The sequence below is a fragment of the Danio rerio genome, chromosome 4, assembly GCF_049306965.1.
Source record: "Danio rerio strain Tuebingen ecotype United States chromosome 4, GRCz12tu, whole genome shotgun sequence".
Classification (NCBI taxonomy): domain Eukaryota; kingdom Metazoa; phylum Chordata; class Actinopteri; order Cypriniformes; family Danionidae; genus Danio; species Danio rerio.
This window is the reverse complement of record NC_133179.1, coordinates 21,577,252-21,592,683: the sequence shown is the minus strand read 5'-3', so window position 1 is coordinate 21,592,683 and position 15,432 is coordinate 21,577,252. Positions and strand designations below refer to the sequence as shown.

Here is a 15,432-nt window from a genome sequence, read left to right as displayed (position 1 = left end):
ATTATTTGTATATCATGTTTTTTTGTAGTTCTTCAGATTACAGTTTTTAAAGACTCAAAATTTCATCTGCAATTACTTTAAAAAAAGACATGTCCACTTTTAATTTATACTTAACTAAATCTTAAACTATTTTGTTAAATAAACTAACTTTTTTCTCTCAGGGATTTTAAAATTTTGAAATATTCGATTGCCGATTTCAGTAAATGCCCATTTATGCAAAACACAAACATTCATTCCCAAAACCTCTCATATTTGCCAGACAAAGGACCTGCATGGCATTACAAGTATATTTTACAGCACACTCCTGTGTATTAATAAGCAGCAGCACACTAAATACAAAAAGAGTATACATGTATGGCATGAAAGGGAGTTCTTTTGACTTTTTATCTGACCTTCAACAAATAAAACAACCATCAATTGCAGACTTAATTTAGCCATCCATTTAAAAAGCTACATTTGGCAGTATTTTAAATAAACAAACACTTTTATCATCTTAGGGTTTAATAGACCTTATTACATGGCTCTCTACAATAGACTACTTGATTATGATTGGTATTAACACAGTCTCAATATTACAAGGTTGTTTTTAAATGTTATTTCAAGATAACAACTGCTGAAACATAACACAGGGTACTTTGAATTATCTCGACTGTTAGTGAAAACTTTCACATTCATATTTATATATGCTTGTCATGCCGCTGTTTTTTACTGTTTGGCATCTTGTTACTATGTAAGTTGGTGTATGATCCATTTGGCAGTTTTGTTTCTGTCTGCTTTGCATTTGTTTTATGAAACCATTGTGCCCCAGAACACGTACTGTATATATAGTATACAAATATAGAAATATAAACATTATATATATATATATATATTACAAAAGAAGAACTGTTGCTTTCCAGCAATACTGTACAGTGTGTTTGAGGTAAGCAGGTAAGATGTCCCCACTAATCAAATCTCCTCTTGTCATCAATATCAAGAGAGTTTTAATCAAGTCAAATTCCTCATCCGCCGGAGGGCACAAATCCACTGACGTCTGCTGTGAACCAGAGAGAATGATTCACTGTGAGGTTGTTTCTTTTTCCCAGCACTCTGAGACACAATGTTCCAGCCTCATTTCAATTACACTGCCAACTCATGCAGATCAATAATTAGCTTTTATGAAATTAGACACTGATAAGCCATTTATTTATCTGACAAGTGAAAGCCCAGAGAGACTGAAGCTCAGGATGAAACAGGGAGAAGAACGGAGAGCATCAATCAGCCCTACACAGAAACAGTCGCAAGTTTTGCATAACTTTTTCAACAGCGTGCACTTCACATAAAACCCAAGCAGGCTTTTTCCCTTTTGGACAAGTAGCTAAGAATTAAGTGGGTCGGAATGTTGTGATTGACCAATCAGAAACAAGTATTTATGTGAGCATTCAGTGTTACAAGTATTATTCTATTTTCTGTTAAAAGTCTGATTAATTCTGATTCATTATTCAACTCACAAATATGTTCCAAAATATTTGTGAAGCGTAGCTAATTTTTACTAATGACTGAGTTATTAGATATGTCCATGTCTTTCACAAGCGCGCACACAATCTATCACTCTCAATATCTCTTTCTGTCTACCTGATCAAAATGATAATATTCAGTCAAATATTGCACAGCAAAGAGCAAAATCTATCTATCTATCTATCTATCTATCTATCTATCTATCTATCTATCTATCTATCTATCTATCTATCTATCTATCTATCTATCTATCTATCTATCTATCTATCTATCTATCTATCTATCTATCTAACATAAAAATGCATTTCTGAAAGCAATAAGTGTGCATCACATCAAACAGAAACAGATCTGTTTGATACGTTGTTTGTTATCTTTCTATCTATCTATCTATCTATCTATCTATCTATCTATCTATCTATCTATCTATCTATCTATCTATCTATCTATCTATCTATCTATCTATCTATCTATCTATCTATCTATCTATCTATCTATCTATCAGGTTTATTTGTTTTCACCACTTTATTTTAATAGAAGGTCTTGGTTTTATTGTTAATGTCCATCACTTGTTACATTAAACAGTTGTTTCATCACGTATCTGATGTGTCTCTGATTCAATCTGAAGATGAAAATGCCTTCACAAGTTTCAAGGACACCTCTGAATAAAACGGTGAAGCACTTTTCAGGACAAAACTAGACACTTAAACATAATTCGGTCTTCTTAAAATGAGAATCACCACAGAAAGAACTGAATAAGGTTTGTGTTTTGAAGGTGAGCCTATAATGAGGTCTGGAGCTGAAAAGCCCATATAATGAGGTCTATTGCAGACCACCGTGTCAGACTACAGATCACACTGAGGTCAGAATAATTTGGTAGATCTTCTCAAACATTATGAGAGTTTCATTCATTTATTCGCCATCCACACTAAAGTACACATTACAAGCATAATTGTTCATACATTTGGGTAAAAGATCTGAACAGCCTCTAATTAACTCTAAGAAGTAATCTTTGATATGTGCTGATGCTGATACATTTGATATGTTTTGAATTGTTCCCGGTTGGCTAGTTAGTAAGTCACCAATTAGAACAATCTATCAATGAGTATTTAAAGTTTAACCTGATTACACCCATTTGCCAATATTTAAATAATAATAATAATAATGATGATGATGATGATAAAACATTAAAGTAGCCTAAAAATAACAACTTACACATATTTCATTTACATGCATATCCACAAGACGGTGAGGCTTGTTATGCAGATCATACAGCAAACCACTGACCTAATTCCTTCTATAAATCCAACCAATAGTGTTTTCAAAAGCAAATATAAGGGAAATATGCCCCACAGCCACTTTTTTGTGGAACTGTGCTTCACTTAACTTGAACCACTCAGCAAGTCCAAAACCATACAAAGTAAGCCGTCCATATTAAGGCGAAACTTTTTCAAATACAAATATACAATATAAAATATAAATATTGAATATAAGTTGTTTTGTGGTATATGATGTTGTGTAGATCTGTTTTCAAATAATATTTTATTTGTCATTAGTGTAAAAAGGAATAAAAGTTGTTTGCATCAAACTGAACCATAGTGTCCATGTTTCACAGAATCTCCAGTAAAACTTATGCTTATGTGCATTTTTGCAATTTCACAAAAACGAAGCCTGAAACACGTATTTTCCAGCCTAAGCTCACGAGGAAACGTAACGATTAAAAAAAAAAGGCGTAGCTCTTAACCACACCCCTAAACCCAACCATCATTGGGGGAGAAGCAAATCGTACAAAATTGTACAAATGAGATCGTGCAGATTCATACGAATTGGCTTGAATTGTTATGAATTTATGATTTTATGAATTCATTTATTTTTGAGTTATGAATTGCCATGAGATTTTGTTGGTATTTTCAGTCAGCCTGTGTTCTAGGTAAAAAGTTATTTTAAGTTGGAAAAAAAGCTAGAATATTTATTAGAATAGAATTTCTAGAATATAACTAATTAATAAAATATTAGATGAAAATTACCCAGATGACCTACTACTGCCATTTTGTGAATAGCTGTGAAGCAACACAACTGATTGAAGTAGGATACTAGGTAGCACTTTATTTTCTAATCCTGTTTCACTTGTACATAGACTACTATTATCAAAGTAATTCTAGGTAATAGAATATTTAAACTTACACCTGTACCTTACGTTTATTCATGTAGTTACCTCAAGTCAAGTGCATTTACTTAATAGAGGCTATGTAATTTACAGCATCCTTTTTGTTGAGTAAAAAAAACTTCCCATTCTATATCCTCATGGTTAAATGTTTGACCCCATGTGATCAGTAATAATTGACACAGCGATTATGAAATAGAAATGTAGTCAGGAGCAGGAATGCAATTTCAAACCCAATGTCACAGCAAAACTGAACTGATTTACATTTTTGTTGAATTACACCAGGAGCACACAGCATGACTTTTCATGCATTTCAAGTCATCGGATCTCTGTTATTCTCAAACTACATGACTGCCTGACGTCAAATTAGTATCAGGGTGTCACACATTACACTACAGTTCAACAGCAAGAACCACTGACTTCTCCGCCTGGTGTACAAATTACATTTCGTTACCAAACGCATGCAGGAAGTGATCCGAGACTTATGTAAGATCAAGTAAAAGACAAGAGTTACTAACAGAGCTAGATATTTAGCAAGGAGATTAGGGACAAGCCAAATATCTCAGGATGATCAGTAACCAGTTTCAGTGCGAAATATAAACTTAAAGGGATAGTTCGTTCAAAAATCTAAATTTACTCACTATTTACTCTCAAGTGTGTGTGTTTTTAAGTTGAATACAAATGAACCACTGACTTCCATAGAAGGAGAAAGAAATACTATGGAAGTCAATGGTTACACATTTTAAGTATTTTTCAAAGTATCTACTTTTGTGTTCAACAATAAAAAAAGTTGAATAGGTTGATAACAAGTGACAATGTGCATTTAACTACGTATATAAAACAGCCAATATAAAAACATACAAACAATGTCAAAAGGGTTTATATTCATAATGTAAATTTAGATTTGAGTAAACTTAAACACAATACTTACATTCAAAAGGATCATCGCACAATGGATCTTGGGATATTGAGGCTGTAAAGGATCCATTGGTTGTACCTTTCATTACCTGTGAATAAAGGATACATTTGGAGGCAGCAATTGAAGTAGAATTCAAATAAGACAGCATTCTTTATGCTGTCATGACCCAATCAACCTTCAAATGTGTCCTGTAAAGAATGAAGACTCTAAATTGAGACACAGTTATAGGTTGAGGGTGATGTGTACTGTAATGTTTCAATAGGACGCTTTTTAAGGGTTAGTTCACCAAAAATGTACATAAATGTCATCATCCACTCTCCTTTTGCTTGTGACAAACGTGCTTGAGTTTTTTGTTTCCCTGTTAAACACAAAACAAGTTCTTTTGAAAAAAGACTCACTGACTTCCATTTGTTGTATGTCAATAGATACCATTTTCCAGCTTTCTTCAAAATATCTTCTTTTGTGTTCAACAGAAAAGAAGAAACTCAAAACGGTTTGTAACAGAGTGTTAAGTATGTTTGACATCATGCGAGAGTCAAGGTTTAATCAAAAATGATGTCTGATTTAACTTAATTCAAATTAAACATGAAACATTTACAACTAGACACGTTTCCAGTAATGCTAATTATGGTAATCTGAAAATAGTCAGTATTATCCTTACTGGAATTAAACAAATTCAATTAAATTTGAGTGGATTTATAATGCATAATTGCTTGAAGAAAAAAAAAACAGTTAGGGTATATGCAGAACAAGTGTTACTTCACCTACTAATAACATTTTGGTGAATGGTTAATGTGACTTTTTGCAATTGTATAAAGTTTATTTTACAGCATCTATGTTGTAGTACGATTAAAATATTATCAGTTAAATAGTCTTATTCACTTTTTTAGTTGTTCAATTGTGAAAACAAAATAGAAAGTTGCTTACACGCACTCTGTGTCAGGATCAGCAGACGAGCACAGAAACTTCATTGAAAATAATGGAGTAAAATAAATTGTCATATTTATAGACGTGAAATGAAATGCAGTGCTTCTTGAACATTCTGAGACCCACTTTATATCACATATTTATCAGGCACTGAAGATCATTGATTTTTAAAGAAAACATGCCTTAAACACAGCGAGTTTGTACCAACCAGTTTACCAGAAGTGATTTAATTTGGTCACTGAAAATGAATTCTGCATCAACCCTATTTTAACATTTCTAAAATTTTGTAGTTTTTTTTTTTTTTTGCACATCATCCCTTTGAAGCAAACTAATGGTAAGAGGGGCATGGATAAAGAATATTGTGGCTAAAGCCATCAAACTGACATCAACAGAATTTCAGTGGATAAACTTGCAAAGATGAATTGTTCACCAAAAGAATAACAATGCAAAATGAACATGATCAGTTTTGATTTCATGTGGAGAACTTTGACAACATTTTATTTTAATGTTCCTAATAAATATTGCATGTAGTAACAACTATAAAATATGCAACTATCCTTAAACCAAACACTTACTCTATACAGGTATGTAAAAACTCGGTCCTGGAGGGTCGGTGTCCTGGAGAGTTTAGATCTAACCCTAATCAAAAACATCTGAACTTGATATAAGATATACCTATATATACCTATACTAGATATACTAGTAACTTCCTGGCAGGTGTGTTAAAGCAAGTTGGAGCTAAACTCAGCAAGACACCGGCCCACCAGGACTGAATTTGGACACCACTGCTCTAGTAGAACCAGCCTGATCTCATGAGGAAACGCAAGTATTTTACATTTAGTCAGTTCAGTGGCTAATTCGTATAAGTTCGGTCGTACGAAAATTACCAATGTTAAAAAGGAGGTGTGGCACCCTAATCCACGGTCATTGAAAAAAAAAAAAAATCAAAAAACGGTCATTGGGGGATGAGAAAATAAAGTTGTACAAATGAGATTGCAGGAATTTATATGAATTAGCCACTAAATCTAAAAATTCTGAATTGCATTGAGATTGTGTTGGTAGAACATATATATATATATAGTTAGTCAATGATTATTCATATACAAGTGCTTCTTAAATGTATTGCATTATTATTGTTACTGTAACAAGGACACAACAGGAAATGCAATTGTTTTTTTTTTTTGCAAGTAGTTTATGTAATAAAATATTTTTTTCACATGTGCGCAGTACTGACAAATCCAACACTGAACCTGAGTTGATCTCAAGTGTAAATGAATGGAAAATCTTTTCTCTAAGTTTAACAAACTCTGATGCTGTTATTCCCACAACCACAAGAGGGCACAACATGCTTAATGGGTGAATCCTTTATTGGTAAAACTCAACTGAATTTAAAAATGTACTTACAAAAAGACAAATGATGACATAGACATGTAGCATAAATGAATAAAAAATGACAAAATCATTTATTCGATAAATATATAAATAATGAAACGACACTCGTTGCTCAGGTGACACCAAATACCATTTATTAGGGCTTTACAAAGACTACAAAATCCCCCAGATGAATTAAATTTGTGGTCTCTTTCTATTTACATGATATGTTACTTACAAATGTACAAAATATAAAACATCTAGCAACAAATGTTCCACCTGAAAAGAAACATTTTCAAAGTAGTTCGATGTTACGCGCTCACCGAGAGATGCATTTGCCGTAACATGAAGGAAATGAAAAGACGTTGATTTCTGATGTACCATGGACAATCACTATCTGTGTTTGAGGTTAGGGACCAGCAGGCAGTTTTCTGCACTTCTTATAAAGGTTTTCTCTTGAGTACTTTTACACTGAACAATGGTTGACAAGCAAAGCATCAGGCACAGAGTCACAGAGTTTGGAGGTTACGCACATACAGTACAGTACAGTAGCACCGCTGTAGTGCTGAGGAATTCAAACGAAGATGTTTCCTGAATCAACCCAAAGAATCCGAGGTTAAAGCCTGTCTGGCAGTGAGGGTGAGTTACTCTGGTGGAGTCAGAAGGTGAACCTGGATGTGGAAAAGGCCTGATTGTGTAAGACAGAGTAAGACGCAATTCACTGATAGCACCGTGTATGAAACAGCCTGTACCTCCTGCCTGTGCATTGCGCAAACTAATGGAGATTCAGTTACAGTGCAGTATATTCTAAATATTTTTTGTGGGTGATTGGGGATAGGGTCCTAAGTAATTTACAGGGGACCTAAGAAAGTATTCAGATACTTCAGTCACACTTTAATGTATGAATGTTGCTGCATTAGATAGAAAAAACACTAGACTGTCAACTAGTTTTATATTCTCATGCAATTTTTGTTGTGGAGTAACATAAGTTAATCGCAGAACTCATAAATTATTTTTAATAGAAAATAATTTATTATAATATATGTATATATTACACTATATGTTTCATTATTTAAAAGGAAAAAAAATAAACTTAACAAAACTATTATTGTTTGCCAAATATATGTAGCTTGATTTGACATCATCTAATGCAATAACATTTATCCATTTTTAAAAATCCCATGAATTTATTTGTATTTTTACTACTTTTACTCCTATACTAAGGAAACCTGTTTCTGTAATGCAGAGGTGTCAAACTCAGTTTCTGGAGGGCCACAGCTCTGCACAGTTTAGTTCCAACCCTAATAAAACACACAAGATCAAACTAATTGAGGCCTTCGGGCTTGTTTGAAACCTGCAGGTAAGTGTGTTGAAACAGGGTTGGAAATAAACTGCTGGGCTGCTGCCCTCCAAGATTTGAGTTTGACACCCCTGCTGTAATGGATTAATAATAAAAAGTTAATGTAACACAAACTAGAATTGCACATTTTTATTTCACAATTTTGTTTATATCATTATAGCAAGTTGTAATTCAATTCTAAGAGGAAAAAGTCAGAATTGTAAGAATTAAAAAAAAATTGCAATAAATCGCATGAAGTTTATATCGCACAATTCTGATTTATTTGTATATGTTTGTACAGTGTAAAAAATACCCTGCAAATGATCAGTTATCCATATTTTGTGATTGAGCTTTTTGTTTTATTCATGTTTTTGAATTGCATTATAAGACGTTGATCTTTCATCCAAACACTTTCACTTTTAAAAATGTTTTAAAAGGGATATTTATTGACATGTTTAATAGTTGTCTGGATTGTTGTTGTAAATTACAGTATAAAAACCTAGTAATAAATTATTTTATTCCTAATTTGCAGAGTATAAATTATACAATATATTGTTTAAAACTACTAAAATGTCAATAAAAGTCACTTCTTAAACAGAACAGAGATTAATGTCCTATAATGCAATTCATAACCATAAATAATTGCAAAGGACTAAACAAACTGTTAATTAACGGATATTTATTACAGTGTAGAAATAAAAATAAAAATGAATGGAGAACTATGTATGTATTTTGGAGCTATATTTATCATCCCATGGTGAAGTTTTAGTCCTAAAAGTTGACAAAATTAAATAGTATAAAAACACCCTGGTATACACGTTTACATTTTAAAGTATATCTCTTTTTTAAATATTTTGTAATAAAAATGGACCAGATTTAAGGATGTACACATTTACATCTAATCAAATACTCTTTGGAATGAAAATATTCCAGTCTATTTAGGGAAATCAGGCTTTACAATAACATGCGGTTAACATTCATGGGGTCTTTAGGTGTGACTTATACATCCAAGGAAACCAGTGCATCTGCAAGCTGCAGGAAGGGAATAGTAAGACTGTAATGCATGTTTGATGTGGTCAGGCTTTGATGCATTGCAAAGATCAAACAGCTTTGGATGGTTTTGTGCCCTTAAACAGTAAACTGACACTAAAGTTTTCTGAAATTGAAAAACACTTCACCTCTCACTGTACAGTTTAGAGCTCTGTATAATAACCAGTCATTACAAGACATATAAGGTTTGGACATGTTTGCTGGTTTGCTTTTTTTTCTTTTCTCTGTATTTCACAAGAGCTTAATGCTAGACTAGTAGAGCGGAAACGCAATAGCGACCGGGCAGAGTGCATCTTTAAGAGGCTGTGCAAGACTTGGATATTTACAATCATCCTTTTCAACTGTGCAAAACCCACATAGCAAACAAAATAAAAGATGAGTGACTACACGAACACCGGCGCACGGGAGCGAAAACCGTTTCCACGTGCACGTACACACATATAGCAAAGGAAAAACAGCATGCGAGCAAAGCGACACGTCAGATTTGTGCTCTCGATTCAAGTGTTCCCAGCTCAACTGGGATTACATAAACATCTTTTTTTACTTTTATACATTTGGACCGTTTTATAATGGCGTGTACACTAATTGTAACAAAAATAAAATATGTGAACGTGGCTTTTTTTTTAGGAAAAATGGTTCATCGTTTCTGTCCTACGCCATCGTTTCTGCGCAAAAGGACAGCGGCACCACATTTAGATCAGAGCTCAGCACATTTAAGGCAGCAAGAAAGCACCATTTTCTGGTCTTTTTCACGAAGCTGGTACACTCTCCAACAAACGGTTGCCTCGAACCTGCGGAGAGAAGAAAAAACTACGCATTCGGCCGTAGGGTTGACGGAAAGACTACTGGATGGAGCAGTGTGAAAGCTGCAGTCGGAGTGCTAGGTCTAGATACGCTTGGCAGTGGAACGAGTGGTGGAGGTTTGCGAATTTGCGTATGATTTCACAGTAGCGGTAATGACACGGTGCACGTTTGTGCTTGTTGACAAGAGGCGTTTGATGAATGGTGCTGGCGAGATGAGTGTAAACCACATGTTGGTTTTTGGCACCACGGCAGCACCAGTTTGTTGACTGAGGTCAGATTTCAGAGTGTTGCCCTTTAAGTTTTTGCACCTCAGTGAATTTTAAATAAACACTTGCCTCTGTAAACATGGTTAAACTAACAGATCACCTCCATCTAATTGAAATTCCAGTTGTTTTTGTGTATAATAATGTGAGCACCCGTCAGAGTGTGTGCCAACAGCACCTTTTCAATCGCCGTATCCTGGACTCTGCATTCCACTGGAAGAGCCAGGCATCTCATAAGCACAAGTCCTGTAGGCCTTTTGCTTAGTTTTTAAGCCAATCAGAAGACTTCCTCTTCTGTAGGGGGCGGGGCTTAGAGGGCAGACTCTAATGAGGAGTCCAGCAGGTCTTCGTGGTGACTGGCGCTGTCGCTGTCACAGCTCTGTGCGCTGGAGTAGTTAGCAGCTTCCTGGAGCCTCATTAGCATATTCATCTAATAGAGAGAGAAGGAAGAGAAGGTTTGTGTGCAGTGCAGAAGATGCTACTTAGAACTTAATGCAACAGTCAGGGTCAGGGTCACATGTTACAAGTAGCACATTTACATAAGAGGTCTGTTCATACCAAGAATGATAACTATGATGATAACTATAATAAGAGTTATACAGTGTTAGAGGTCATTCACACAGAACACATTTTTTCATTTTTCTATGTCAGCACCTGATTGACGGACGTGCATGTCCATTACACTAGCATCTTTTGCAATGCTTAACATTCTTTTTCTTTTTACATTTTAGAAGAATATGAGATAATTTAGATAGCATAAACATTGTATTTCTATGAATAGGTTATAGGTTTATATGGGACATTCTTCCAGAAACATACATTGTCTGTCCTTAAAAAAAAAAAACATAAATACAGTGAATAAAAAGTATTTCATCCCAAAAATATCTAAAATAGACTGATGCTTGATTCTGCGAGTTGTTCTGTAAAGAAATATGTCATTTATGTGGTTTTTAGATTTTTTCTTTATTAAAAACAAATAAATAAATGTACAAATTCTGTCATTGTCCTTGTACTCAACCCAATTGAACCTACAGCTTTAATAGTTGTTTAATGCTAACTGTTATTTTGAGAAAAAATAAAACTTCAGAAATAGCAAAGTTTAAGTTGTTATCATTCATATTAATTAATTAAAAATAAAATTATAAATAAATTATACAAGTAAACACTACAAATACAAATAAATGTACAATTGTCTCCATGTTTCTGTCAGTCCTGTCACATTTGCATTAAATTTAACATAAAATGCACCTTTAGGCTATGAAGTGACATCATTTGATGAAGGAGAAGCTGACAGTGATCAAGGAGGTGTTCTGTCAGTAAATTGTATAATTTTATGCGTTTTTTGTATGATTTTTTGAGGACGACAGGCTAAAGGGTAGGTCCTGTCACTTTTTTTTATAAGAGAAAATGTACGTTTCTGGTAGAATTTCCCATATACGTATGGCTAAATTTCAAATATCCATACAAATACACCTTTTTAGTTATTGTCCTTGGTGAGAACAGACCTTACATACTATGTAACGAAAGTAATTCTTCCAGAAAAGTCTATTAAATACAAAGATGATAAAAACACCTTCAAGTTGTAGTTCACTAGATCAGTGGTTCTCAACCCTTTTCAGCCAAAATCCTTCCTGGACCATTTTTCTAAGTGGAAGTCAAACTAAGGTTTCCAGCATGGGAGGCAAGCACACTAATAAGAACATTTAAGATTGCAGCCTTTAATATTAGTCATGCCTCTTGAAGCCAGAATAGCAAGGTTCACCCACACAGTTTTTACTAGCTGTTTTCCAATATACTGACCACCTAAACCCCATCCTCATCCTGACCATGGCACCAATGTAACCCCTCCAGAGTGGTCTATCCAGACAGGGATGTGTGCAGAATAACTGAGATGCTAAAAACAGCAACCTTTAATGTTAGTTGTTAGCATGCCATCGGAGTGAGGTACCCTTACATCTACAACTATGTTTTCTGTTACATACTCCCCACTAAACCTCCCTAATTCCAATTAATGTAACTCCTCTATCTATCTATCTATCTATCTATCTATCTATCTATCTATCTATCTATCTATCTATCTATCTATCTATCTATCTATCTATCTATCTATCTATCTGTCTGTCTGTCTGTCTGTCTGTCTGTCTGTCTGTCTGTCTGTCTGTCTGTCTGTCTCTGTCTGTCTGTCTGTCTGTCTGTCTGTCTGTCTGACTGACTGTCTGTCTGTCTGTCTGTCTGTCTGTCTGTCTATCTATCTATCTATCGTTAGTCTCCAATGTACCTACTTTTGCCAGGGCATTTTCTTACAAAGCTACTATTAGATGGCCTTCACTGGAATCACCCTCAAAATCTCATCCCTATGTAGGTCACAGCATCATTGTATCATCTCCAGCTGCACATCATCCAACTCAAGTAGGACTCAAATTGTAGGACTCCATCATGCAAAATGGGCACTCTAATAAGGATGCTACAGCAGGGATGGGCAGCTTCAATCATGGAGGGCCACAATTCTTCTGTGTTTTGTCCCATCCCTAATCAAACACACCTGCCTGTAATTTTCAAGCCATCCAGAAGACAGTTTAAATAGTTCAGGTGTGTTGGATTAGGAATAGAGATAAACTCTGCAAGACAGTGGTCCTCTAGGACAGCAGTTGTCCATCCAGGTGATATTGTTTGTTACAAATTTGCTTCACATGACCAGAGGTTTGAGGATTAAGCCGCTGTCACACTAGAGTTTGTGATTGCAAATTCTGTCAAACAGCACTGCGAAAAGGGCTGAAATAAAACAATATGATTAGACGTTAGCAAGTGATTTAAGCAAGTGATTGCTCCATAAGTGTCATTCTCCATATAAATATCTTTACTGAGAGGTCATGTTTTGATCTTCATTTGCTCTCTTGCAATCATGTGATGTGGTTTCACAGCTAAGAGTTCACCAGGCTTGAACTTTTGAATGAAGCGACTTGTGAAACTAGTCACATGAGCTTGATTTCTGGTCTGCTGCATTTGCATGCGTATGAATGGAAGTCTATCGGGAAAAAAGTGTAATGTGGTTTTATTCACACAACTTTTACTAGCTGTCCTCCATTACACTCACCCACCAAACTTTACTCTTATCTAGGTCAAGTCAGCAATCTAACCCTTCCAAGTTAAACTTGTCCTTCTCCCAGTAGGGTTCAAATCGAATGATTATGGATGGAGCTAAACTCTGCAGGACGGCAGCCCTCTAGAGGTTGGCCAGAGGTAGCTGGCCCCTATTACACTTACTTTCCTAAACCTCATTCCCGTTAGGTTCACGTCAGCAATGTAACCTCCACCCTCTGAGTAGTATCTAAAGTGTTGTACACTATCATGGGAGGTGGGCACACTAAGCAGGAGGCTAAATTCTACTGCACTAGAGCATCTCTTGAGGCCACAGGAGGGACGTTTATTCACACAGTTCTTCTGACCTCTGTTACACCCACCTCCCCAAAAAACAAAAACACTCCCAACTGAGTAATGGCCACATGGCTCAAAGAAAGATTTTTTACAGTTTTCCAAATTAGTTTACTCAAAGAAACTTTAAATAATGACTAAAATATGAAATGGTGCATCTAATGTTCATCAAACATTAAACTACTATCTGTTTAATTCCTGCCTGTAAATTTCACACTAGAGTGAGAATAGTGACCACATTTTTAGACCCCTTGTGGATTGAGAACCACTGAACCAGAGTTCAGTGTCATTATTCAATTTCATAACATAATAAACAATTACTAGCTAAGGATGTTCTATTGTTCTAAAAGAAACATTGTCAGGCAGTAAAAGCGAAAAGACAGTAACACAAAAGTAGCAAAAATGTGAAGATGTGGTCACATTTGCTCAATTTTGCAGGCTAAAGGTCTATTATAAATAGACAGTGTACTGTACTTCAGCAAAGTTTAAAGCACAATTCAAACAGACATTCCTTTAAAATAGCTTTGGATAAGACAGCAACTTGTAGTATATGTATATACTGCAGTTCCTTCTTTTTTTTTTGCAATAAAGCAAAATGTGACTGCATCTTTACTTTTCACAAAAAAGGTAACACAGATTATTTTGAAATAAACTCCTTTTGATCAGGACACATGCAGTAATGTAAGATTGAAATGTAACATTCCCCAACACTGATCTGTGCTACACAACCAAACACACACGTCAGCAAGTACACAACACATGAACTGACACATACAAACTAGTGATATCACAAAACTCTAAATGAATGAAGATTACAAAACACTCATTTACAGACAAGGAACATCAATGGCGATTAGAACACTGCAGTTTAACACACAGAGAATGCAAATGTAAAGTGTTAAAACAAACAAACAAACAAACACAGAAAAACTATGGATGAAACACAAACAAACAAAATGTGTGTACCTCAACATTTACACACAGATACAACAGGAAAAAACACTACAACATTAAAATCATTTCATCTATAAACACAAGTGCTATCAGACTAAATTTGTTCAAACTAATCACTGATATTTAAACAAACAACAGCAGTTCTGTCACCTTATAATCTCTGAATGTCTGTTCTCAGAAAAAAAAAGAAATGAGAGGAGACAGCAAGATGAGACGGCGCAATAATATTAGTTCAAAAATAATTTTGGCTAAAAAGTTTGGTGAGCTAAAAGAGCCACAAATATCATTAGTATTATAATATTATGCCAATCAAATCACTATTAATGAATAATTGTAAGGCATTTTAGAATGTGACTGGTATAGCCTTCCTAAAACCAGTCATGTATGATTTACAAAGACATTTGTTCTGTCACTGTGTTATTGTTCATGGATAAGCCCTATTGTTTATAACACATCAAAGTGTGCCATCTAGAGGACTTTTAAATCATAGTTTTCAGAGTCAGGAATTTATATTACATCGTTGTCCACAAGAGGGTAGAAATGTGCTGTTTATTTTGATTTTCTTTTCCTCACTCACACACACACGCGCACACATATACCCATGTGCGTTTATCACTACCAGACAGGTTATCTCAGCCACAGCTTGTTTATGTCTACTTGGTTTTTTATTATTCATGGGTATTTTAGAAAAACATGAGAGAATTGGATCTAGATA

At 34.8% G+C, this 15,432-nt stretch overlaps 2 protein-coding genes across 52 annotated transcripts in view; both read right to left on the bottom strand.

Annotated features, from left to right (window-relative positions):
* syt1a (synaptotagmin Ia) overlaps positions 1–5,970 on the bottom strand; it is a 325,194-nt gene extending 319,224 nt beyond the window's left edge. The window contains exon 1 of the mRNA XM_073945928.1: positions 4,590–5,970. The gene's annotated coding sequence lies outside the window, so the exon portion shown is untranslated. The remainder of the gene's footprint in view (positions 1–4,589) is intronic.
* A 1,038-nt stretch (positions 5,971–7,008) lies between these two features.
* nav3 (neuron navigator 3) overlaps positions 7,009–15,432 on the bottom strand; it is a 177,899-nt gene continuing 169,475 nt past the window's right edge. For 27 of the 51 annotated variants that reach the window (XM_073946576.1, XM_073946590.1, XM_073946582.1 and 24 more), the window contains one exon: positions 7,009–10,761. In XM_073946576.1, the coding sequence (XP_073802677.1) occupies positions 10,642–10,761 (120 nt within the window). In that variant the 3' untranslated portion in view covers positions 7,009–10,641. Of the gene's footprint in view, positions 10,762–14,867; positions 14,886–15,432 lie in introns of all 51 variants that reach the window. The other 24 variants (XM_017355079.4, XM_073946587.1, XM_021475111.3 and 21 more) reach the window with 2 other exon arrangements.